Raw genomic sequence first — 27,157 nt, 5'->3', positions numbered from 1 at the left:
CAGCTGTGTGACGTCACAGATGTGTCAGTGTGGCATCAGAGAGATGTCATTGTAACATCAAAGGAGGATCTGTGCAACCATAGAGGAGTCAGTGTGACATCAAATAGAATTGTGTGACATCACAGTCTTGTCAGTGCGGCATCACAGAGAGCGGTGTGACGTCACAGAGATATCTTTGTGTCATCAGAAAAAGCTGTGTGACTTCGAAGGGTCTCTGTAACATCACAGAGGTGTCTGAGTGACATCACAGAGATGTCTTTGTGACATCACAAAAAGCTTTGTGACCCCACAGGGTCTGTGCGACATCACAGCCATCGAAGTGTGACGTCACAGAGGTGTCTGTGTGACATCATAGAGATGTCATTGTGACATCAGAGGAGGATGTATGACATCAAGGAGATGTCTGAGTGACATCATAGACAGCAGTGTGACCTCACAAGGTCAATGAGACAAAACAGAGATTGTTGGAGGCTGCCGCGGGAGACAAGACTCATGCTATCATGATCATCAAGTCTCAGTTTATTGTGACAGATTACACAGTTTATAGATGTTTGTTAATTAGGTCATACATACTGCAAAAGCCGAGCTCATGAGTGGTTGCCATGTGACTTGTACTATTATCTTAAAAGTATCTTTGTGAATGATACTTGCCTGTCCAGCTGGCCTTGCAGCTAGAACAGCTTAGCACTTCATTTTTCTTCTCTATCTACTTCTACATACCAAGCAGTTTCAATATCCTGCTTTCTGCACACCATCTACTCTTCAGGGTCATGCGAACTTTGCAGCAGTCACGTAGCCCTCCCTAGTTGGATTAATTTTACAGCATCATGTCCCCTGTTGTACAACCATTCCTCGGTCAAGCTCTCTTCAAGAGATGTCAGTGTGACGTCACAGAGATATCTCTGTGACATCACAGGAAGTTGTGTAACATCGCAGAAGTTTATTGGTGACATCACAAAGATATAAGTGTGACATTCCTAAAAGCTGAGTGCTTTCACAGAGATTTCAGTGTGACATCACAGAGAGCTGTGTGACATCCCAGAGACGTCCATGTGGTATCACAGGGAGCTGTGAGACGTTATGGAGGCATCCGTGTGACATCATAGAGATGTAATTGTGAGATCAGAGGAGGAGGCTGTGTGACTTCAGTGAGGAGTCAGTGTGACATCACAGAGAGCTGTGAACCATCACAGGGAAGTCCATGTGATATCACAGAGAGCTGTGTGACGTTCTGGAGGCATCAGTGTGACATCATAGAGATGTAATTGTGAGATCAGAGGAGGAGGCTGTGTGACTTCACAGATCTTGGTGCAACATCACAGGGATGTCCATGTGACATCTCAGAGAGCTGTGTGACATCACAGAGATGTCAGTGTGGCATCTCAAAAAGATGTGTAACCTCACAGGGTCACTGTGACATCACAGAGGTGTCTGAGTGACATCACAGAGATGTCATTGTGACATCACAAAAAGATTTGTGACCTCAGAGGGTCTGTGCGACATCACAGCCATCTAAGTGTGACGTCACAGAGGTGTCAGTGTGACATCATAGAGATGTCACTGTGATGTCAGAGGAGGTTGTGTGGCATCACAGAGATGTCCGTGTGACATCATAGACAGCTGTGTGACCTCACAAGGTCAATGTGACCTCACAGAGATGTCAGTGTGACGTCAGAGAGATAGCTCTGTGACATCACAGGAAGTTCTGTGACATCACAGAAATGTCTGTGTGACATCACTAAAAGCCCTGTGACCTCACAGAAATGTCAATGTGACATCATGAAGGGCTGTGCGACATCACAGAGACGTCCATGTGATATCACTGTCAGCTGTGTGACGTCACAGATGTGTCAGTGTGGCATCAGAGAGATGTCATTGTAACATCAAAGGAGGATCTGTGCAACCATAGAGGAGTCAGTGTGACATCAAATAGAATTGTGTGACATCACAGTCTTGTCAGTGCGGCATCACAGAGAGCGGTGTGACGTCACAGAGATATCTTTGTGTCATCAGAAAAAGCTGTGTGACTTCGAAGGGTCTCTGTAACATCACAGAGGTGTCTGAGTGACATCACAGAGATGTCTTGGTGACATCACAAAAAGCTTTGTGACCCCACAGGGTCTGTGCGACATCACAGCCATCGAATTGTGACGTCACAGAGGTGTCTTTGTGACATCATAGAGATGTCATTGTGACATCAGAGGAGGATGTATGACATCAAGGAGATGTCTGAGTGACATCATAGACAGCAGTGTGACCTCACAAGGTCAATGAGACAAAACAGAGATTGTTGGAGGCTGCCGCGGGAGACAAGACTCATGCTATCATGATCATCAAGTCTCAGTTTATTGTGACAGATTACACAGTTTATAGATGTTTGTTAATTAGGTCATACATACTGCAAAAGCCGAGCTCATGAGTGGTTGCCATGTGACTTGTACTATTATCTTAAAAGTATCTTTGTGAATGATACTTGCCTGTCCAGCTGGCCTTGCAGCTAGAACAGCTTAGCACTTCTTTGTTCTTCTCTATCTACTTCTACATACCAAGCAGTTTCAATATCCTGCTTTCTGCACACCATCTACTCTTCAGGGTCATGCGAACTTTGCAGCAGTCACGTAGCCCTCCCTAGTTGGATTAATTTTACAGCATCATGTCCCCTGTTGTACAACCATTCCTCGGTCAAGCTCTCTTCAAGAGATGTCAGTGTGACGTCACAGAGATATCTCTGTGACATCACAGGAAGTTGTGTAACATCACAGAAGTTTATTGGTGACATCACAAAGATATAAGTGTGACATTCCTAAAAGCTGAGTGCTTTCACAGAGATTTCAGTGTGACATCACAGAGAGCTGTGTGACATCCCAGAGACGTCCATGTGGTATCACAGGGAGCTGTGAGACGTTCTGGAGGCATCCGTGTGACATCATAGAGATGTAATTGTGAGATCAGAGGAGGAGGCTGTGTGACTTCACAGATCTTGGTGCAACATCACAGGGATGTCCATGTGACATCTCAGAGAGCTGTGTGACATCACAGAGATGTCAGTGTGGCATCTCAAAAAGATGTGTAACCTCACAGGGTCACTGTGACAGCACAGAGGTGTCTGAGTGACATCACAGAGATGTCATTGTGACATCACAAAAAGATTTGTGACCTCAGAGGGTCTGTGCGACATCACAGCCATCGAAGTGTGACGTCACAGAGGTGTCAGTGTGACATCATAGAGATGTCACTGTGATGTCAGAGGAGGTTGTGTGGCATCACAGAGATGTCCGTGTGACATCATAGACAGCTGTGTGACCTCACAAGGTCAATGTGACCTCACAGAGATGTCAGTGTGACGTCAGAGAGATAGCTCTGTGACATCACAGGAAGTTCTGTGACATCACAGAGATGTCTGTGTGAGATCACTAAAAGCCCTGTGACCTCACAGAAATGTCAATGTGACATCATGAAGGGCTGTGCGACATCACAGAGATGTCCATGTGATATCACTGTGAGCTTTGTGAGGTCACAGATGTGTCAGTGTGGCATCAGAGAGATGTCATTGTAACATCTAAGGAGGATCTCTGCAACCATAGAGGAGTCAGTGTGACATCAAATAGAATTGTGTGACATCACAGTGTTGTCAGTGCGGCATCACAGAGAGCGGTGTGACGTCACAGAGATATCTTTGTGTCATCAGAAAAAACTGTGTGACTTCGAAGGGTCTCTGTAACATCACAGAGGTGTCTGAGTGACATCACAGAGATGTCTTTGTGACATCACAAAAAGCTTTGTGACCCTACAGGGTCTGTGCGACATCACAGCCATCTAAGTGTGACGTCACAGAGGTGTCTTTGTGACATCATAGAGATGTCATTGTGACATCAGAGGAGGATGTATGACATCAAGGAGATGTCTGAGTGACATCATAGACAGCAGTGTGACCTCACAAGGTCAATGAGACAAAACAGAGATTGTTGGAGGCTGCCGCGGGAGACAAGACTCATGCTATCATGATCATCAAGTCTCAGTTTATTGTGACAGATTACACAGTTTATAGATGTTTGTTAATTAGGTCATACATACTGCAAAAGCCGAGCTCATGAGTGGTTGCCATGTGACTTGTACTATTATCTTAAAAGTATCTTTGTGAATGATACTTGCCTGTCCAGCTGGCCTTGCAGCTAGAACAGCTTAGCACTTCTTTGTTCTTCTCTATCTACTTCTACATACCAAGCAGTTTCAATATCCTGCTTTCTGCACACCATCTACTCTTCAGGGTCATGCGAACTTTGCAGCAGTCACGTAGCCCTCCCTAGTTGGATTAATTTTACAGCATCATGTCCCCTTGTTAGAGAAAAATGCCGCGGGAGACAAGACTCATGATATCATGATCATCAAGTCTCAGTTTATTGTAACAGATTACATAGTTTATATATGTTCGTTAATTAGCTCATACATATTGCAAAAGCCAAGCTCATGATTGGTTGCTATGTGACTTGTACTATTATCTTAAAAGTATCGTTATGATCGATACATGCCTGTCCGGCTGGCCTTGCAGTTAGAACAGCTTAGTACCCCCTTTGTTCTTCTCTATCTACTTCTACATACTAAGCAATTTCAATATCCTGCTTTCTGCACATCATCTATTCTTCAGGGCCATGCGAACTTTGCAGCAGTCACGTAGCCCTCCCTATTTGGATTAACTTTACAGTATCATGTCCCTTGTCGTTCAACCATTCCTCTGTCAGGCTCTCTTCATCTCCCCCGTTTTCCTTTTGGACAAGAAGGTGTGCATTCAGCATTTTCTGCAAAAGCTGCTGCATCAAGCCTTGTAAGCAAGTAAACACACAGGGCAAGACAAGCAAAAGTATCACAATTATGCTTAGAACTATTATGCCATATTTGATGATGTCCCTCAACCATGGTCCAATCCCCAATCCTTTCAGCCAGCCTTCCAAGCCCAATCCGTCCTCCACCTTCAACTGTTGAGTTAGCTCGGTCAATTTTCGTATTTGCTTATGGATGGATGTAGAGTGGTCAGATAAGTTCATACAGCACATTCCTTCAAATTCCTCACAACCATGACCTTGGGCTAGCAATAGGAAATCTATAGCCGCCCTATTCTGCAGTGTGGCATGTCTTACTGAGTCTACATCCAAAAGCATGTCACTTAAGGCCTTCGATGTAGCATTTGTCTGTTTAGCTAGCCAGCACCCCAGCTTGTTGAGTTGAGCTAATGCTCCTGCTGAGGCAACACCAGGCGCTAGGAAAGAGGCAGCAATAATCGCCTCAGGGGACCAAAATCTAACATTATCTTGACAGTTACTGGCAAAGTTATGTACACTGCGTCGCAATCTGCTGCCATGATAACGCCGAGCCATGTCTAATATCATTGATGTGTTGGGTGTCAGCAATGACAATCTTCCTAACGAACAAGGGCCTCCCTTTATTCTGGAAGGTATGCCAGCCCAAGCTCTGTCACCACAAATAAAGAATATTCCTCGGGGCAAAGAAAGCGGATTATTTGTTGACTTTGAAACCTTTTTGGCCGTGTACTGACACCAGATACTACTGTTTCTGTAAATTGGCAAAGTGGAATTAACGACAATTGCAGACTCATTGATTCTCTGTTGCTTGCTTGTCCAGTTAAAGTACAAACAGCAATCCATGCCAACTGCCCCCAGTAGCTCTAGTTCCTGGGGTTCTGCCGGGGCGATCGGTAAGTAGGGCACCCACCTGTCCCAATTATCTACAGTAGTATTCAAATTTAAATTATCGCAAGTTGGAACACGTGTAGGACATGGCCATGTATCCAATGGTAGACCGACTAGGCAGGTGGAGAACGGATTGCCTGGGGAAGATAAAGCAAGACAGATGGACTCTTGCCCTGTTAGATTTGCCATTGTGACCCATACATTTGTTTTAGGTTGAGGTGGGACGTATGCCTGCACACTTAGCAGCACGGCTGCGATGACGAAACCTCCTACACTGCGTGTCCCATTCGTCTGGGTCAACTTGCCACTGAATGGGGATGCCAATACCATTCTGACAACAGGAATCTATAATCCCTGTCCTTTTAACACCTAGAATTTTCTCTACTAAGTGCTGTACCCTCCAAGCTAGCCTTCTTAATTCCAGGTCTTCTCTATTTTCTATTAATCTCAGGCTCTCCCTGATAGGCTGACCTGTTAATCGTGTTAAAGCGCGCTGTGGTGAGTCAAAGCTCCACTGGCGCTGACAGGTAAGACACCAGAATGCAGAGGTAAGGTGGTGCTGATGAATCCACCAACGATGAGAGCACCCTCCACAATATATTTTTACCCAAGATTGGTGGTCATAACTATTGCAAGTCAAGCAAGCAAGCGGACAACAGCGGTCAAAGTCTCTAGCTAACTGAGGCAAGAGGCAGTCTTCAACTTCTCTCTCCGAGTCAAACAGGAATTTAATCTGAAACTCTTCTTCTAATTCATACAGGATCCTGGAGATCGTCCTCTGTAGGCGCTGCCTCCTTCTCTGCTCCGGGCTGGTCATTGGTGGGCCGCACCCACTTAGCTGGGACCCAGACAGTACCTGTTGGTGTAGAAACACAGAGATAGCCCCTGCCCCAGTATAATACTTTGGCTGGACCTTGCCAAATCCCTGTTTTTGGATCTCTATACCTGACTACCATTTGCGGAGGGGTAGGGGCTTTAGAGGCAAAGTGAGTAATTGCTGCGGGTAACCCCCCATCTCCAAAAATACATAAGTGATTAAGCACAAACAGGCATTTCAATAACCTATCCTGCACGCTGACTGTATCAATGTATTTTTCCAGATATTGTTTAAGAGTTCCATTGGCTCTCTCTACTATTGCCTGTCCAGTAGGGGAGTTTGCAATCCCTGTAACGTGTGTGATGTTCCATGTTTGCATAAAGCGGGCAACACGTTTACTGCAATAAGCAGGGCCATTATCAGTCTTGATCTTCTGAGGCACTCCCATGACTGCGATACAGCTGCTGAGATGTCGCTCCACATGAAGGGCCCGTTCTCCTGTCTGAGCAGTAGCCCATATGTAATGGCTGTAAGTATCAATAGTCACATGGACGTACTTCAAACGACCAAAACTAGGTACATGGGTGACATCCATCTGCCAAAGTTCATTAGCTTGCAGGCCTCGCGGATTTACTCCTATTCCCAGGCCCACTCCTCTGTTGTGATGGCTACATATGGGGCAAGCCTTAACAATAGCTCTAGCTTCTTGTAGTGGAATACGGAACTCCTGTGATAGGCCTTTGGCATTCTGATGAAAGATAGCATGGTTCTCTCGGGCCATTGTTTGCCGTGGAAGTACTACATGATGAGCAATTGACACTGACACTAATTTGTCGGCTCTGGCATTGCCTGCTCCCAGTCCTTCATTCCATTTGTGGCTGCGGACATGTATGATAGAATATGCCTCCCTTCTGTTCCTTAAGGCGCGCTTTAATTGAAGAAAGAGCTCGTAAAGACGCTGATTTTGGACCTCCTTGATGGCGGCATCTTCAATCCTTGATGCCACTCCTACGACATAGAGTGAGTCAGAAACAACGTTCAGCGGCCCCAACAAGTGAGACACTGCCCAAATAACTGCCCTTAACTCCAATGTCTGTAAGTTGTCCTGAAATGTTGCTTCCAGTATCTGGTAATGCCATTGTTGTTCTGTCTTCCAGACCACAGCCGCTCTGCGTGATTTGTGGCCTGCGTCTGTGAAAGCTGTAATGGCATTTGAGATAGGCTTCTCCTTTCTGAGGGGTTTCTGTATCCATGTCCATTTTCCTACCCATTGTAATTGTTTGGGTGTAAGGGGTCCTGTACTAACAGTAGCTGCAGATGAGAGCAATGCTTCGGCAAGGGGTGCAGAGTTTAGAAGGTACCAGTCCAAAGTGGGTTTTTCCATGGGTATATTGATTTTTACTGGTTCTGAACCACTTATCTCTAAAATACGAGTACGTCCCTTCTTGATAAGTGTTGCCAGGCTGTCGACCTTGGAGGTTACTGTTCTTTTTTGCTGTAATGGGGGTGAGATCCATTCTAGCACCACTGTCTCCCCCGTTTTCTTTTCATGCTGGGTGACAGCCCCTAATAGGTGGTCCTCAGTGTTCCAAATGGTCAAATGTAAAGGAAGATCAGGATCAAGACGTCTCACAAAACCAGTAGAGATGCAGTGTGTAATGTCGTGTAAAGCACGACGTTGATCTGACGTCAGGCGAACTGGAGTGCAGGGATCGGTTCCTTTGAGGAGTGGGCGCAGTTTGTCTAAAAGGATATTAGGAATTCCAGTAACTGGCTTGAGCCATTGTAGGTCGCCCAAAAGCCTTTGCGCTTCATGCAAGGTGTTGACTGATGACTGGATAGATAGCTTCTGTGGTGTAACTCGCTGTTGAGTGATCGTCCATCCCAAGTATTTCCATGGAGCAGAAAATTGAATTTTGTTGGGTGCAATGACAAGAGAAGACTTCTCTAAGGTATGCAGGATATCATGGATTTGAGAGTCTAAAAAGGGGGTTGCTTGTGCGAACAGAATATCATCCATGTAGTGATAGATGATGGTATCGGGCATGCGTTGTCGCAGTGGCTGAAGTGCTGCATCCACATATAGCTGACAAATTGTGGGCGAATTACGCATTCCTTGTGGCAAAACCGTCCATTCAAATCTCCTGGCTGGCTCGCCATGATTGAGGGCAGGGAGAGTAAAGGCAAACCTTTTAGTATCTGCAGGGTGCAGAGCAATAGTAAAGAAGCAGTCTTTCAAATCTATAACTAAGATGGGCCATTCTTGTGGTAACATAGCAGGATTCGGCATCCCAGGTTGCAGTGCTCCCATAGGTTCCATCTGATCATTTACTGCTCTGAGATCATGCAAGAGCCGGTAATTGCCCGACTTTTTCTTGATAACAAAGATCGGAGTGTTCCAAGGGCTTGTGGATGGTCTAAGATGTCCCTGCTTGTATTGTTCATCAACCAACAAATGTGCCTGCTCCAGACTTTCCCGTTTCAAAGGCCATTGCTTAACTACCACAGGCTCGTTAGTAGTCCATGTAAGTGGTAGCGGGAAGATCCAAGCAATGGCCATCACTGAAAAGAATGATCGTTGGTAAGGACGAGGCCCAGCTGGGCCAGAACATCACGGCCAATCAAGCATTGAACAGCGGGTGGTAAGGTTGTTATAGAGAGCGCTGCAGACGCCTGTCTCCCTTCAATTTCAACAGTCAGCACTGGGGTGCGGCTTGCGAGTGTCATTCCGCCGATGCCGCTCACCGTGGTTGCTGTGGGCTGGGTGGGCCAAGACGCAGGCCAATGACCTGGGTCAATAATGCTGGTATCTGCGCCCGTATCCAGAAGTCCTTTAAGCACAATGCTGTGTCCCTGATGGATCAAGCGACAGGATTTCCTGGGGCGGGTGTTGAGATCCAAGGTAAGCAATGCGAGACCTCCTGTTGAGCCAAATCCCTCTGGAGTCCTGGGGACTTGGGATATAGGTTCCAATCCTTTGGTCATTTGTGGCAGTGGGATTAACTGAGCAATCCTTTGACCTTTTGGTACTGTCACGGGGGGATATGGCGTATGAGCAATGATCATGATTTCGCCGCAGCAGTCGGCATCGATGATCCCTGGTTCCACAAAGAGGCCTAAAATAGAGGCTGAAGAGCGGCCAATAATGAGTCCTCCCATAGCTTGTCCGTGTATTCGCAAGGGGCCATGGATTCCAGTTGGAATTTTATGTGGTCTTGAAGTTAGGAGATCAGTGTCTACTGCGGCTGCCAAGTCCAGGCCGAGGCTCCCGCAGGTGGCAGGCTGGAATTGCTGAGTGGCTTCATTTCTGCAGCTGCTATTTGTGTCCTGGCGCGGCCGCTGATCGCGCTGCTCCTGAAGTTTCCCTGCTTCCTTTTGCATGCGTTAGAGTTGTGGGTGTTTGATTGGCATCTGCCACACCAGACTCCTGTTGCTCCGCATTCCCTTCGAGTGTGACCTAAGCTTCCACAGCGGTAGCATTTTACACGTGCCCCCCCGGTAGTATTAGAATGGGGGCGGCCAGCCGTAGCCTGAAGGGGAGCAAGGGCTGCTAAAACCTGATTTTGAGAAGCTAAAACCTGATTTTGAGAGCTTGCCTGTTCTCGTAATCCCTGTCCTATCTCTTGCAAAGCATTAACCAATAGTGCCTGAGTTCCAACTGGTACTGAAGCAGCCTTTTCTAACAATGCTTGGACAGTCCAATCCCCAGGGATAGAAGTAATCAAATTTCTAGTTGTGGGATTGCTATTCTGGAGTATGCACTGCTTAAGTAGGGCATCCTGCATATGATCAGCCACCCCTGCTTTGGACAACGCCTCCATTATTTTATCTACGAATGTGCCAAGAGGCTCCTCCCTGCCTTGTTTAATCCCCATATACATTGGAATTCCACCCGGGGTCTTGACTTTGTCTATGGCTCTTCTTGCCACCACTGTTGCTTCTCTTAATTTGTCAGGTCCTAGTGCTGCCTGTTGTTCTAAGCGTACATGATTACCCTGTCCCATGAGCTCGGCTACAGTAAGCCCTGCCAAAGGATCCCCCTGAGCCCTTGGTAAATTGGCACTTCTCTCCGCTTCCTCTCTCCAGCGTGCCTCAAAAAGTAAGCGTTGATGCGGCGTGAAGATCAATTTGGCCATTCCCCTAACATCGGAAGGCAATAAAGTGTGAGCATTAAAAATAAAATCAAGCATTTGCCTGGCAGGCTCACTGGCGATACCATAGCTCCCCACAGTGGCGCGCAGCTGTGTCAACAGTTTCCAGTCCATGCTCTGGACCTGCGCAGTGTACCCCCCGTCGCCATTCGGCGAAAATATCACCGGAAACGCAAGGGTTTCCTGTGCTGCCGTGAAGAGCTCAGCGTCCCCCGTCTGCATGCCCTCCTGTGCAATAGCAGCCCATAACTCACGTCTTCCCTTAGCCATGGCCTCCACGAGGTCAGAATCTGCCCTAGGGACAGGCGCCTGGCCGGGAGACGGCGGATGCCGCGAGGAGGGTGTTACGGTAACGTTTTGAATTGCCGGAGGGGGACGCGACGGTGGGGGTAGAGGGGGAGCTGATGGCAGCACCTCAATGCCACTAGTATCTGTGGGCGGTGCAGGCATTTCAGGAGCAGAGATGGGGACAGGGAAATTTGTAAGGACCGGAGGGTTAGGCTCACTAGAAGAAAGCGAGGGTTCATATTCCTTATTTTTTTCCCGGGCTGTCCGTATCCCTTCCACCGCCTTCTTTTCTGCCTGACACATTAGCAATTCACTATGAACTACCCGCCAAAGCTTACCCATCTTCTTACCCGTTTTATCCTCATCTAACACTAACTCCACCAACTTATCCCCATATTTCCTCCATTCGGAAAGTTCATGAACACTATGGGGGTTAACGAAAAAGCCGTAAGACTCAGCATGATGCAATAGCGAAGGGAGATCCTTATCTAAGTCAATCCCCCTAATCTGCCTTTTTCTAAGAGAAGCACTAAATAAATCATATGCTGCTTGCCTTTCCATGGTTAAGTCGGTACCGTTGCTGGCTCCTTCAGGCTTCGGCAGCACGTATCGGCTGAGCCCGCTTCTACGGTCACTCAGGGCGCGGAGAAGAGCGTTTCGCCTCTTCTCTCTATTTTCGCCGTCCTTCCAGCTGCAGGACCCGCACTCCAACGCAGCACCTCTCTCGCCTTAGGCTCGGATCAGGTCCCTGCTTTCGGGCGCCAGTTGTTAGAGAAAAATGCCGCGGGAGACAAGACTCATGATATCATGATCATCAAGTCTCAGTTTATTGTAACAGATTACATAGTTTATATATGTTCGTTAATTAGCTCATACATATTGCAAAAGCCAAGCTCATGATTGGTTGCTATGTGACTTGTACTATTATCTTAAAAGTATCGTTATGATCGATACATGCCTGTCCGGCTGGCCTTGCAGTTAGAACAGCTTAGTACCCCCTTTGTTCTTCTCTATCTACTTCTACATACTAAGCAATTTCAATATCCTGCTTTCTGCACATCATCTATTCTTCAGGGCCATGCGAACTTTGCAGCAGTCACGTAGCCCTCCCTATTTGGATTAACTTTACAGTATCATGTCCCTTGTCGTTCAACCATTCCTCTGTCAGGCTCTCTTCATCCCCTGTTGTACAACCATTCCTCGGTCAAGCTCTCTTCAAGAGATGTCAGTGTGACGTCACAGAGATATCTCTGTGACATCACAGGAAGTTGTGTAACATCGCAGAAGTTTATTGGTGACATCACAAAGATATAAGTGTGACATTCCTAAAAGCTGAGTGCTTTCACAGAGATTTCAGTGTGACATCACAGAGAACTGTATGACATCCCAGAGACGTCCATGTGGTATCACAGGGAGCTGCGTGACGTTATGGAGGCATCCGTGTGACATCATAGAGATGTAATTGTGAGATCAGAGGAGGAGGCTGTGTGACTTCACAGAGAAGTCAGTGTGACATCACAGAGAGCTGTGAACCATCACAGGGAAGTCCATGTGATATCACAGAGAGCTGTGTGACGTTCTGGAGGCATCAGTGTGACATCATAGAGATGTAATTGTGAGATCAGAGGAGGAGGCTGTGTGACTTCACAGATCTTGGTGCAACATCACAGGGATGTCCATGTGACATCTCAGAGAGCTGTGTGACATCACAGAGATGTCAGTGTGGCATCTCAAAAAGATGTGTAACTTCACAGGGTCACTGTGACATCACAGAGGTGTCTGAGTGACATCACAGAGATGTCATTGTGACATCACAAAAAGATTTGTGACCTCAGAGGGTCTGTGCGACATCACAGCCATCGAAGTGTGACGTCACAGAGGTGTCAGTGTGACATCATAGAGATGTCACTGTGATGTCAGAGGAGGTTGTGTGGCATCACAGAGATGTCCGTGTGACATCATAGACAGCTGTGTGACCTCACAAGGTCAATGTGACCTCACAGAGATGTCAGTGTGACGTCAGAGAGATAGCTCTGGGACATCACAGGAAGTTCTGTGACATCACAGAGATGTCTGTGTGACATCACTAAAAGCCCTGTGACCTCACAGAAATGTCAATGTGACATCATGAAGGGCTGTGCGACATCACAGAGATGTCCATGTGATATCACTGTGAGCTGTGTGACGTCACAGATGTGTCAGTGTGGCATCAGAGAGATGTCATTGTAACATCAAAGGAGGATCTGTGCAACCATAGAGGAGTCAGTGTGACACCAAATAGAATTGTGTGACATCACAGTGTTGTCAGTGCGGCATCACAGAGAGCGGTGTGATGTCACAGAGATATCTTTGTGTCATCAGAAAAAGCTGTGTGACTTCGAAGGGTCTCTGTAACATCACAGAGGTGTCTGAGTGACATCACAGAGATGTCTTTGTGACATCACAAAAAGCTTTGTGACCCCACAGGGTCTGTGCGACATCACAGCCATCGAAGTGTGACGTCACAGAGGTGTCTGTGTGACATCATAGAGATGTCATTGTGACATCAGAGGAGGATGTATGACATCAAGGAGATGTCTGAGTGACATCATAGACAGCAGTGTGACCTCACAAGGTCAATGAGAAAAAACAGAGATTGTTGGAGGCTGCCGCGGGAGACAAGGCTCATGCTATCATGATCATCAAGTCTCAGTTTATTGTGACAGATTACACAGTTTATATATGTTTGTTAATTAGGTCATACATACTGCAAAAGCCGAGCTCATAAGTGGTTGCCATGTGACTTGTACTATTATCTTAAAAGTATCTTTGTGAATGATACTTGCCTGTCCAGCTGGCCTTGCAGCTAGAACACCTTAGCATTTCTTTGTTCTTCTCTATCTACTTCTACATACCAAGCAGTTTCAATATCCTGCTTTCTGCACACCATCTACTCTTCAGGGTCATGCGAACTTTGCAGCAGTCACGTAGCCCTCCCTAGTTGGATTAATTTTACAGCATCATGTCCCCTGTTGTACAACCATTCCTCGGTCAAGCTCTCTTCAAGAGATGTCAGTGTGACGTCACAGAGATATCTCTGTGACATCACAGGAAGTTGTGTAACATCGCAGAAGTTTATTGGTGACATCACAAAGATATAAGTGTGACATTCCTAAAAGCTGAGTGCTTTCACAGAGATTTCAGTGTGACATCACAGAGAGCTGTGTGACATCCCAGAGACGTCCATGTGGTATCACAGGGAGCTGCGTGACGTTATGGAGGCATCCGTGTGACATCATAGAGATGTAATTGTGAGATCAGAGGAGGAGGCTGTGTGACTTCACAGAGAAGTCAGTGTGACATCACAGAGAGCTGTGAACCATCACAGGGAAGTCCATGTGATATCACAGAGAGCTGTGTGACGTTCTGGAGGCATCAGTGTGACATCATAGAGATGTAATTGTGAGATCAGAGGAGGAGGCTGTGTGACTTCACAGATCTTGGTGCAACATCACAGGGATGTCCATGTGACATCTCAGAGAGCTGTGTGACATCACAGAGATGTCAGTGTGGCATCTCAAAAAGATGTGTAACCTCACAGGGTCACTGTGACATCACAGAGGTGTCTGAGTGACATCACAGAGATGTCATTGTGACATCACAAAAAGATTTGTGACCTCAGAGGGTCTGTGCGACATCACAGCCATCGAAGTGTGACGTCACAGAGGTGTCAGTGTGACATCATAGAGATGTCACTGTGATGTCAGAGGAGGTTGTGTGGCATCACAGAGATGTCCGTGTGACATCATAGACAGCTGTGTGACCTCACAAGGTCAATGTGACCTCACAGAGATGTCAGTGTGACGTCAGAGAGATAGCTCTGGGACATCACAGGAAGTTCTGTGACATCACAGAGATGTCTGTGTGACATCACTAAAAGCCCTGTGACCTCACAGAAATGTCAATGTGACATCATGAAGGGCTGTGCGACATCACAGAGATGTCCATGTGATATCACTGTGAGCTGTGTGACGTCACAGATGTGTCAGTGTGGCATCAGAGAGATGTCATTGTAACATCAAAGGAGGATCTGTGCAACCATAGAGGAGTCAGTGTGACACCAAATAGAATTGTGTGACATCACAGTGTTGTCAGTGCGGCATCACAGAGAGCGGTGTGACGTCACAGAGATATCTTTGTGTCATCAGAAAAAGCTGTGTGACTTCGAAGGGTCTCTGTAACATCACAGAGGTGTCTGAGTGACATCACAGAGATGTCTTTGTGACATCACAAAAAGCTTTGTGACCCCACAGGGTCTGTGCGACATCACAGCCATCGAAGTGTGACGTCACAGAGGTGTCTGTGTGACATCATAGAGATGTCATTGTGACATCAGAGGAGGATGTATGACATCAAGGAGATGTCTGAGTGACATCATAGACAGCAGTGTGACCTCACAAGGTCAATGAGAAAAAACAGAGATTGTTGGAGGCTGCCGCGGGAGACAAGGCTCATGCTATCATGATCATCAAGTCTCAGTTTATTGTGACAGATTACACAGTTTATATATGTTTGTTAATTAGGTCATACATACTGCAAAAGCCGAGCTCATAAGTGGTTGCCATGTGACTTGTACTATTATCTTAAAAGTATCTTTGTGAATGATACTTGCCTGTCCAGCTGGCCTTGCAGCTAGAACACCTTAGCATTTCTTTGTTCTTCTCTATCTACTTCTACATACCAAGCAGTTTCAATATCCTGCTTTCTGCACACCATCTACTCTTCAGGGTCATGCGAACTTTGCAGCAGTCACGTAGCCCTCCCTAGTTGGATTAATTTTACAGCATCATGTCCCCTGTTGTACAACCATTCCTCGGTCAAGCTCTCTTCAAGAGATGTCAGTGTGACGTCACAGAGATATCTCTGTGACATCACAGGAAGTTGTGTAACATCGCAGAAGTTTATTGGTGACATCACAAAGATATAAGTGTGACATTCCTAAAAGCTGAGTGCTTTCACAGAGATTTCAGTGTGACATCACAGAGAACTGTATGACATCCCAGAGACGTCCATGTGGTATCACAGGGAGCTGCGTGACGTTATGGAGGCATCCGTGTGACATCATAGAGATGTAATTGTGAGATCAGAGGAGGAGGCTGTGTGACTTCACAGAGGAGTCAGTGTGACATCACAGAGAGCTGTGAACCATCACAGGGAAGTCCATGTGATATCACAGAGAGCTGTGTGACGTTCTGGAGGCATCAGTGTGACATCATAGAGATGTAATTGTGAGATCAGAGGAGGAGGCTGTGTGACTTCACAGATCTTGGTGCAACATCACAGGGATGTCCATGTGACATCTCAGAGAGCTGTGTGACATCACAGAGATGTCAGTGTGGCATCTCAAAAAGATGTGTAACCTCACAGGGTCACTGTGACATCACAGAGGTGTCTGAGTGACATCACAGAGATGTCATTGTGACATCACAAAAAGATTTGTGACCTCAGAGGGTCTGTGCGACATCACAGCCATCGAAGTGTGACGTCACAGAGGTGTCAGTGTGACATCATAGAGATGTCACTGTGATGTCAGAGGAGGTTGTGTGGCATCACAGAGATGTCCGTGTGACATCATAGACAGCTGTGTGACCTCACAAGGTCAATGTGACCTCACAGAGATGTCAGTGTGACGTCAGAGAGATAGCTCTGTGACATCACAGGAAGTTCTGTGACATCACAGAGATGTCTGTGTGACATCACTAAAAGCCCTGTGACCTCACAGAAATGTCAATGTGACATCATGAAGGGCTGTGCGACATCACAGAGATGTCCATGTGATATCACTGTGAGCTTTGTGAGGTCACAGATGTGTCAGTGTGGCATCAGAGAGATGTCATTGTAACATCAAAGGAGGATCTGTGCAACCATAGAGGAGTCAGTGTGACACCAAATAGAATTGTGTGACATCACAGTGTTGTCAGTGCGGCATCACAGAGAGCGGTGTGATGTCACAGAGATATCTTTGTGTCATCAGAAAAAGCTGTGTGACTTCGAAGGGTCTCTGTAACATCACAGAGGTGTCTGAGTGACATCACAGAGATGTCTTTGTGACATCACAAAAAGCTTTGTGACCCCACAGGGTCTGTGCGACATCACAGCCATCGAATTGTGACGTCACAGAGGTGTCTGTGTGACATCATAGAGATGTCATTGTGACATCAGAGGAGGATGTATGACATCAAGGAGATGTCTGAGTGACATCATAGACAGCAGTGTGACCTCACAAGGTCAATGAGAAAAAACAGAGATTGTTGGAGGCTGCCGCGGGAGACAAGGCTCATGCTATCATGATCATCAAGTCTCAGTTTATTGTGACAGATTACACAGTTTATAGATGTTTGTTAATTAGGTCATACATACTGCAAAAGCCGAGCTCATAAGTGGTTGCCATGTGACTTGTACTATTATCTTAAAAGTATCTTTGTGAATGATACTTGCCTGTCCAGCTGGCCTTGCAGCTAGAACACCTTAGCATTTCTTTGTTCTTCTCTATCTACTTCTACATACCAAGCAGTTTCAATATCCTGCTTTCTGCACACCATCTACTCTTCAGGGTCATGCGAACTTTGCAGCAGTCACGTAGCCCTCCCTAGTTGGATTAATTTTACAGCATCATGTCCCCTGTTGTACAACCATTCCTCTGTCAAGCTCTCTTCAAGAGATGTCAGTGTGACGTCACAGAGATATCTCTGTGACATCACAGGAAGTTGTGTAACATCGCAGAAGTTTATTGGTGACATCACAAAGATATAAGTGTGACATTCCTAAAAGCTGAGTGCTTTCACAGAGATTTCAGTGTGACATCACAGAGAGCTGTGTGACATCACAGAGATGTCAGTGTGGCATCTCAAAAAGATGTGTGACCTCACAGGGTCACAGTGACATCACAGAGGTGTCTGAGTGACATCACAGAGATGTCATTGTGACATCACAAAAAGATTTGTGACCTCAGAGGGTCTGTGCGACATCACAGCCATCTAAGTGTGATGTCACAGAGGTGTCAGTGTGACATCATAGACAGCTGTGTGACCTCACAAGGTCAATGTGACCTCACAGAGATGTCAGTGTGACGTCAGAGAGATAGCTCTGGGACATCACAGGAAGTTCTGTGACATCACAGAGATGTCTGTGTGACATCACTAAAAGCCCTGTGACCTCACAGAAATGTCAATGTGACATCATGAAGGGCTGTGCGACATCACAGAGACGTCCATGTGATATCACTGTGAGCTGTGTGACATCACAGATGTGTCAGTGTGGCATCAGAGAGATGTCATTGTAACATCAAAGGAGGATCTGTGCAACCATAGAGGAGTCAGTGTGACATCAAATAGAATTGTGTGACATCACAGTGTTGTCAGTGCGGCATCACAGAGAGTGGTGTGACGTCACAGAGATATCTTTGTGTCATCAGAAAAAGCTGTGTGACTTCGAAGGGTCTCTGTAACATCACAGAGGTGTCTGAGTGACATCACAGAGATGTCATTGTGACATCACAAAAAGATTTGTGACCTCAGAGGGTCTGTGCGACATCACAGCCATCTAAGTGTGACGTCACAGAGGTGTCAGTGTGACATCATAGAGATGTCACTGTGATGTCAGAGGAGGTTGTGTGGCATCACAGAGATGTCCGTGTGACATCATAGACAGCTGTGTGACCTCACAAGGTCAATGTGACCTCACAGAGATGTCAGTGTGACGTCAGAGAGATAGCTCTGGGACATCACAGGAAGTTCTGTGACATCACAGAGATGTCTGTGTGACATCACTAAAAGCCCTGTGACCTCACAGAAATGTCAATGTGACATCATGAAGGGCTGTGCGACATCACAGAGATGTCCATGTGATATCACTGTGAGCTGTGTGACATCACAGATGTGTCAGTGTGGCATCAGAGAGATGTCATTGTAACATCAAAGGAGGATCTGTGCAACCATAGAGGAGTCAGTGTGACATCAAATAGAATTGTGTGACATCACAGTGTTGTCAGTGCGGCATCACAGAGAGCGGTGTGACGTCACAGAGATATCTTTGTGTCATCAGAAAAAGCTGTGTGACTTCGAAGGGTCTCTGTAACATCACAGAGGTGTCTGAGTGACATCACAGAGATGTCTTTGTGACATCACAAAAAGCTTTGTGACCCCACAGGGTCTGTGCGACATCACAGCCATCGAATTGTGACGTCACAGAGGTGTCTGTGTGACATCATAGAGATGTCATTGTGACATCAGAGGAGGATGTATGACATCAAGGAGATGTCTGAGTGACATCATAGACAGCAGTGTGACCTCACAAGGTCAATGAGAAAAAACAGAGATTGTTGGAGGCTGCCGCGGGAGACAAGGCTCATGCTATCATGATCATCAAGTCTCAGTTTATTGTGACAGATTACACAGTTTATAGATGTTTGTTAATTAGGTCATACATACTGCAAAAGCCGAGCTCATAAGTGGTTGCCATGTGACTTGTACTATTATCTTAAAAGTATCTTTGTGAATGATACTTGCCTGTCCAGCTGGCCTTGCAGCTAGAACACCTTAGCATTTCTTTGTTCTTCTCTATCTACTTCTACATACCAAGCAGTTTCAATATCCTGCTTTCTGCACACCATCTACTCTTCAGGGTCATGCGAACTTTGCAGCAGTCACGTAGCCCTCCCTAGTTGGATTAATTTTACAGCATCATGTCCCCTGTTGTACAACCATTCCTCTGTCAAGCTCTCTTCAAGAGATGTCAGTGTGACGTCACAGAGATATCTCTGTGACATCACAGGAAGTTGTGTAACATCGCAGAAGTTTATTGGTGACATCACAAAGATATAAGTGTGACATTCCTAAAAGCTGAGTGCTTTCACAGAGATTTCAGTGTGACATCACAGAGAGCTGTGTGACATCACAGAGATGTCAGTGTGGCATCTCAAAAAGATGTGTGACCTCACAGGGTCACAGTGACATCACAGAGGTGTCTGAGTGACATCACAGAGATGTCATTGTGACATCACAAAAAGATTTGTGACCTCAGAGGGTCTGTGCGACATCACAGCCATCTAAGTGTGATGTCACAGAGGTGTCAGTGTGACATCATAGACAGCTGTGTGACCTCACAAGGTCAATGTGACCTCACAGAGATGTCAGTGTGACGTCAGAGAGATAGCTCTGGGACATCACAGGAAGTTCTGTGACATCACAGAGATGTCTGTGTGACATCACTAAAAGCCCTGTGACCTCACAGAAATGTCAATGTGACATCATGAAGGGCTGTGCGACATCACAGAGACGTCCATGTGATATCACTGTGAGCTGTGTGACATCACAGATGTGTCAGTGTGGCATCAGAGAGATGTCATTGTAACATCAAAGGAGGATCTGTGCAACCATAGAGGAGTCAGTGTGACATCAAATAGAATTGTGTGACATCACAGTGTTGTCAGTGCGGCATCACAGAGAGTGGTGTGACGTCACAGAGATATCTTTGTGTCATCAGAAAAAGCTGTGTGACTTCGAAGGGTCTCTGTAACATCACAGAGGTGTCTGAGTGACATCACAGAGATGTCATTGTGACATCACAAAAAGATTTGTGACCTCAGAGGGTCTGTGCGACATCACAGCCATCTAAGTGTGACTTCACAGAGGTGTCAGTGTGACATCATAGAGATGTCACTGTGATGTCAGAGGAGGTTGTGTGGCATCACAGAGATGTCCGTGTGACATCATAGACAGCTGTGTGACCTCACAAGGTCAATGTGACCTCACAGAGATGTCAGTGTGACGTCAGAGAGATAGCTCTGGGACATCACAGGAAGTTCTGTGACATCACAGAGATGTCTGTGTGACATCACTAAAAGCCCTGTGACCTCACAGAAATGTCAATGTGACATCATGAAGGGCTGTGCGACATCACAGAGATGTCCATGTGATATCACTGTGAGCTGTGTGACATCACAGATGTGTCAGTGTGGCATCAGAGAGATGTCATTGTAACATCAAAGGAGGATCTGTGCAACCATAGAGGAGTCAGTGTGACATCAAATAGAATTGTGTGACATCACAGTGTTGTCAGTGCGGCATCACAGAGAGCGGTGTGACGTCACAGAGATATCTTTGTGTCATCAGAAAAAGCTGTGTGACTTCGAAGGGTCTCTGTAACATCACAGAGGTGTCTGAGTGACATCACAGAGATGTCTTTGTGACATCACAAAAAGCTTTGTGACCCCACAGGGTCTGTGCGACATCACAGCCATCGAAGTGTGACGTCACAGAGGTGTCTGTGTGACATCATAGAGATGTCATTGTGACATCAGAGGAGGATGTATGACATCAAGGAGATGTCTGAGTGACATCATAGACAGCAGTGTGACATCACAAGGTCAATGAGACAAAACAGGGATTGTTGGAGGGTGCCGCGGGAGACAAGACTCATGCTATCATGATCATCAAGTCTCAGTTTATTGTGACAGATTACACAGTTTATAGATGTTTGTTAATTAGGTCGTACATATTGCAAAAGCCGAGCTCATGAGTGGTTGCTATGTGACTTGTACTATTATCTTAAAAGTATCTTTGTGAATGATACTTGCCTGTCCAGCTGGCCTTGCAGCTAGAACAGCTTAGTACTTCTTTGTTCTTCTCTATCTACTTCTACATACCAAGCAGTTTCAATATCCTGCTTTCTGCACACCATCTACTCTTCAGGGTCATGCGAACTTTGCAGCAGTCACGTAGCCCTCCCTAGTTGGATTAATTTTACAGCATCATGTCCCCTGTTGTACAACCATTCCTCAGTCAAGCTCTCTTCAAGAGATGTCAGTGTGACGTCACAGAGATATCTCTGTGACATCACAGGAAGTTGTGTAACATCGCAGAAGTTTATTGGTGACATCACAAAGATATAAGTGTGACATTCCTAAAAGCTGAGTGCTTTCACAGAGATTTCAGTGTGACATCACAGAGAGCTGTGTGACATCCCAGAGACGTCCATGTGGTATCACAGGGAGCTGTGTGACGTTATGGAGGCATCCGTGTGACATCATAGAGATGTAATTGTGAGATCACAGGAGGAGGCTGTGTGACTTCACAGAGAAGTCAGTGTGACATCACAGAGAGCTATGAACCATCACAGGGAAGTCCATGTGATATCACAGAGAGCTGTGTGACGTTCTGGAGGCATCAGTGTGATATCATAGAGATGTAATTGTGAGATCAGAGGAGGAGGCTGTGTGACTTCACAGATCTTGGTGCAACATCACAGGGATGTCCATGTGACATCTCAGAGAGCTGTGTGACATCACAGAGATGTCAGTGTGGCATCTCAAAAAGATGTGTAACCTCACAGGGTCACTGTGACATCACAGGGGTGTCAGAGTGACATCACATAGATGTCTTTGTGAAATCACAAAAAGATTTGTGACCTCAGAGGGTCTGTGCGACATCACAGCCATCTAAGTGTGACGTCACAGAGGTGTCAGTGTGACATCATAGAGATGTCACTGTGATGTCAGAGGAGGTTGTGTGGCATCACAGAGATGTCCGTGTGACATCATAGACAGCTGTGTGACCTCACAAGGTCAATGTGACCTCACAGAGATGTCAGTGTGACGTCAGAGAGATAGCTCTGGGACATCACAGGAAGTTCTGTGACATCACAGAGATGTCTGTGTGACATCACTAAAAGCCCTGTGACCTCTCAGAAATGTCAATGTGACATCATGAAGGGCTGTGCGACATCACAGAGATGTCCATGTGATATCACTGTGAGCTGTGTGACGTCACAGATGTGTCAGTGTGGCATCAGAGAGATGTCATTGTAACATCAAAGGAGGATCTGTGCAACCATAGAGGAGTCAGTGTGACATCAAATAGAATTGTGTGACATCACAGTGTTGTCAGTGCGGCATCACAGAGAGCGGTGTGACGTCACAGAGATATCTTTGTGTCATCAGAAAAAGCTGTGTGACTTCGAAGGGTCTCTGTAACATCACAGAGGTGTCTGAGTGACATCACAGAGGTGTCTGAGTGACGTCACAGAGATGTCTTTGTGACATCACAAAAAGCTTTGTGACCCCACAGGGTCTGTGCGACATCACAGCCATCGAAGTGTGACGTCACAGAGGTGTCTTTGTGACATCATAGAGATGTCATTGTGACATCAGAGGAGGATGTATGACATCAAGGAGATGTCTGAGTGACATCATAGACAGCAGTGTGACCTCACAAGGTCAATGAGACAAAACAGAGATTGTTGGAGGGTGCCGCGGGAGACAAGACTCATGCTATCATGATCATCAAGTCTCAGTTTATTGTGACAGATTACACAGTTTATAGATGTTTGTTAATTAGGTCGTACATATTGCAAAAGCCGAGCTCATGAGTGGTTGCTATGTGACTTGTACTATTATCTTAAAAGTATCTTTGTGAATGATACTTGCCTGTCCAGCTGGCCTTGCAGCTAGAACAGCTTAGTACTTCTTTGTTCTTCTCTATCTACTTCTACATACCAAGCAGTTTCAATATCCTGCTTTCTGCACACCATCTACTCTTCAGGGTCATGCGAACTTTGCAGCAGTCACGTAGCCCTCCCTAGTTGGATTAATTTTACAGCATCATGTCCCCTGTTGTACAACCATTCCTCTGTCAAGCTCTCTTCAAGACATGTCAGTGTGACGTCACAGAGATATCTCTGTGACATCACAGGAAGTTGTGTAACATCGCAGAAGTTTATTGGTGACATCACAAAGATATAAGTGTGACATTCCTAAAAGCTGAGTGCTTTCACAGAGATTTCAGTGTGACATCACAGAGAGCTGTGTGACATCACAGAGATGTCAGTGTGGCATCTCAAAAAGATGTGTGACCTCACAGGGTCACTGTGACATCACAGAGGTGTCTGAGTGACATCACAGAGATGTCATTGTGACATCACAAAAAGATTTGTGACCTCAGAGGGTCTGTGCGACATCACAGCCATCGAAGTGTGACGTCACAGAGGTGTCTGTGTGACATCATAGAGATGTCATTGTGACATCAGAGGAGGATGTATGACATCAAGGAGATGTCTGAGTGACATCATAGACAGCAGTGTGACATCACAAGGTCAATGATACAAAACAGGGATTGTTAGAGGGTGCCGCGGGAGACAAGACTCATGCTATCATGATCATCAAGTCTCAGTTTATTGTGACAGATTACACAGTTTATAGATGTTTGTTAATTAGGTCGTACATATTGCAAAAGCCGAGCTCATGAGTGGTTGCTATGTGACTTGTACTATTATCTTAAAAGTATCTTTGTGAATGATACTTGCCTGTCCAGCTGGCCTTGCAGCTAGAACAGCTTAGTACTTCTTTGTTCTTCTCTATCTACTTCTACATACCAAGCAGTTTCAATATCCTGCTTTCTGCACACCATCTACTCTTCAGGGTCATGCGAACTTTGCAGCAGTCACGTAGCCCTCCCTAGTTGGATTAATTTTACAGCATCATGTCCCCTGTTGTACAACCATTCCTCTGTCAAGCTCTCTTCAAGAGATGTCAGTGTGACGTCACAGAGATATCTCTGTGACATCACAGGAAGTTGTGTAACATCGCAGAAGTTTATTGGTGACATCACAAAGATATAAGTGTGACATTCCTAAAAGCTGAGTGCTTTCACAGAGATTTCAGTGTGACATCACAGAGAGCTGTGTGACATCCCAGAGACGTCCATGTGGTATCACAGGGAGCTGTGTGACGTTATGGAGGCATCCGTGTGACATCATAGAGATGTAATTGTGAGATCACAGGAGGAGGCTGTGTGACTTCACAGAGAAGTCAGTGTGACATCACAGAGAGCTATGAACCATCACAGGGAAGTCCATGTGATATCACAGAGAGCTGTGTGACGTTCTGGAGGCATCAGTGTGATATCATAGAGATGTAATTGTGAGATCAGAGGAGGAGGCTGTGTGACTTCACAGATCTTGGTGCAACATCACAGGGATGTCCATGTGACATCTCAGAGAGCTGTGTGACATCACAGAGATGTCAGTGTGGCATCTCAAAAAGATGTGTAACCTCACAGGGTCACTGTGACATCACAGGGGTGTCAGAGTGACATCATATAGATGTCTTTGTGAAATCACAAAAAGATTTGTGACCTCAGAGGGTCTGTGCGACATCACAGCCGTCTAAGTGTGACGTCACAGAGGTGTCAGTGTGACATCATAGAGATGTCACTGTGATGTCAGAGGAGGTTGTGTGGCATCACAGAGATGTCCGTGTGACATCATAGACAGCTGTGTGACCTCACAAGGTCAATGTGACCTCACAGAGATGTCAGTGTGACGTCAGAGAGATAGCTCTGGGACATCACAGGAAGTTCTGTGACATCACTAAAAGCCCTGTGACCTCACAGAAATGTCAATGTGACATCATGAAGGGCTGTGCGACATCACAGAGACGTCCATGTGATATCAGTGTGAGCTGTGTGACATCACAGATGTGTCAGTGTGACATCAGAGAGATGTCATTGTAACATCAAAGGAGGATCTGTGCAACCATAGAGGAGTCAGTGTGACATCAAATAGAATTGTGTGACATCACAGTGTTGTCAGTGCGGCATCACAGAGAGCGGTGTGACGTCACAGAGATATCTTTGTGTCATCAGAAAAAGCTGTGTGACTTCGAAGGGTCTCTGTAACATCACAGAGGTGTCTGAGTGACATCACAGAGATGTCTTTGTGACATCACAAAAAGCTTTGTGACCCCACAGGGTCTGTGCGACATCACAGCCATCGAAGTGTGACGTCACAGAGGTGTCTGTGTGACATCATAGAGATGTCATTGTGACATCAGAGGAGGATGTATGACATCAAGGAGATGTCTGAGTGACATCATAGACAGCAGTGTGACATCACAAGGTCAATGAGACAAAACAGGGATTGTTGGAGGGTGCCGCGGGAGACAAGACTCATGCTATCATGATCATCAAGTCTCAGTTTATTGTGACAGATTACACAGTTTATAGATGTTTGTTAATTAGGTCGTACATATTGCAAAAGCCGAGCTCATGAGTGGTTGCTATGTGACTTGTACTATTATCTTAAAAGTATCTTTGTGAATGATACTTGCCTGTCCAGCTGGCCTTGCAGCTAGAACAGCTTAGTACTTCTTTGTTCTTCTCTATCTACTTCTACATACCAAGCAGTTTCAATATCCTGCTTTCTGCACACCATCTACTCTTCAGGGTCATGCGAACTTTGCAGCAGTCACGTAGCCCTCCCTAGTTGGATTAATTTTACAGCATCATGTCCCCTGTTGTACAACCATTCCTCTGTCAAGCTCTCTTCAAGAGATGTCAGTGTGACGTCACAGAGATATCTCTGTGACATCACAGGAAGTTGTGTAACATCGCAGAAGTTTATTGGTGACATCACAAAGATATAAGTGTGACATTCCTAAAAGCTGAGTGCTTTCACAGAGATTTCAGTGTGACATCACAGAGAGCTGTGTGACATCCCAGAGACGTCCATGTGGTATCACAGGGAGCTGTGTGACGTTATGGAGGCATCCGTGTGACATCATAGAGATGTAATTGTGAGATCACAGGAGGAGGCTGTGTGACTTCACAGAGAAGTCAGTGTGACATCACAGAGAGCTATGAACCATCACAGGGAAGTCCATGTGATATCACAGAGAGCTGTGTGACGTTCTGGAGGCATCAGTGTGATATCATAGAGATGTAATTGTGAGATCAGAGGAGGAGGCTGTGTGACTTCACAGATCTTGGTGCAACATCACAGGGATGTCCATGTGACATCTCAGAGAGCTGTGTGACATCACAGAGATGTCAGTGTGGCATCTCAAAAAGATGTGTAACCTCACAGGGTCACTGTGACATCACAGGGGTGTCAGAGTGACATCACATAGATGTCTTTGTGAAATCACAAAAAGATTTGTGACCTCAGAGGGTCTGTGCGACATCACAGCCATCTAAGTGTGACGTCACAGAGGTGTCAGTGTGACATCATAGAGATGTCACTGTGATGTCAGAGGAGGTTGTGTGGCATCACAGAGATGTCCGTGTGACATCATAGACAGCTGTGTGACCTCACAAGGTCAATGTGACCTCACAGAGATGTCAGTGTGACGTCAGAGAGATAGCTCTGGGACATCACAGGAAGTT

The 27,157-nt window shown here is 46.0% G+C and overlaps 2 protein-coding genes across 2 annotated transcripts in view; both read right to left on the bottom strand.

The window, feature by feature from the left end:
• Positions 1 to 2,133: 2,133 nt before the first annotated feature.
• LOC146765922 (syncytin-2-like) lies at positions 2,134 to 6,041 on the bottom strand. The gene has a single exon (XM_085593547.1). It carries the CDS (start codon positions 6,033 to 6,035, stop codon positions 4,668 to 4,670), a length of 1,368 nt encoding a protein of 455 aa, XP_085449673.1. The 5' UTR covers positions 6,036 to 6,041; the 3' UTR covers positions 2,134 to 4,667.
• Positions 6,042 to 9,752: 3,711 nt separating this feature from the next.
• LOC146765921 (uncharacterized) overlaps positions 9,753 to 27,157 on the bottom strand; it is an 80,372-nt gene continuing 62,967 nt past the window's right edge. The window contains exon 5 of the mRNA XM_085593500.1: positions 9,753 to 11,652. Coding sequence (XP_085449626.1) covers positions 9,759 to 11,652 — 1,894 coding nt within the window. The 3' untranslated portion in view covers positions 9,753 to 9,758. The remainder of the gene's footprint in view (positions 11,653 to 27,157) is intronic.

The sequence above is a fragment of the Lonchura striata genome, chromosome 16 (assembly GCF_050655825.1).
Source record: "Lonchura striata isolate lonStrDom1 chromosome 16, ASM5065582v1, whole genome shotgun sequence".
NCBI classification, from domain to species: Eukaryota; Metazoa; Chordata; class Aves; order Passeriformes; family Estrildidae; genus Lonchura; species Lonchura striata.
Note: the sequence above shows the minus strand (reverse complement) of the source record. Positions and strands in the feature narration are given on the sequence as shown.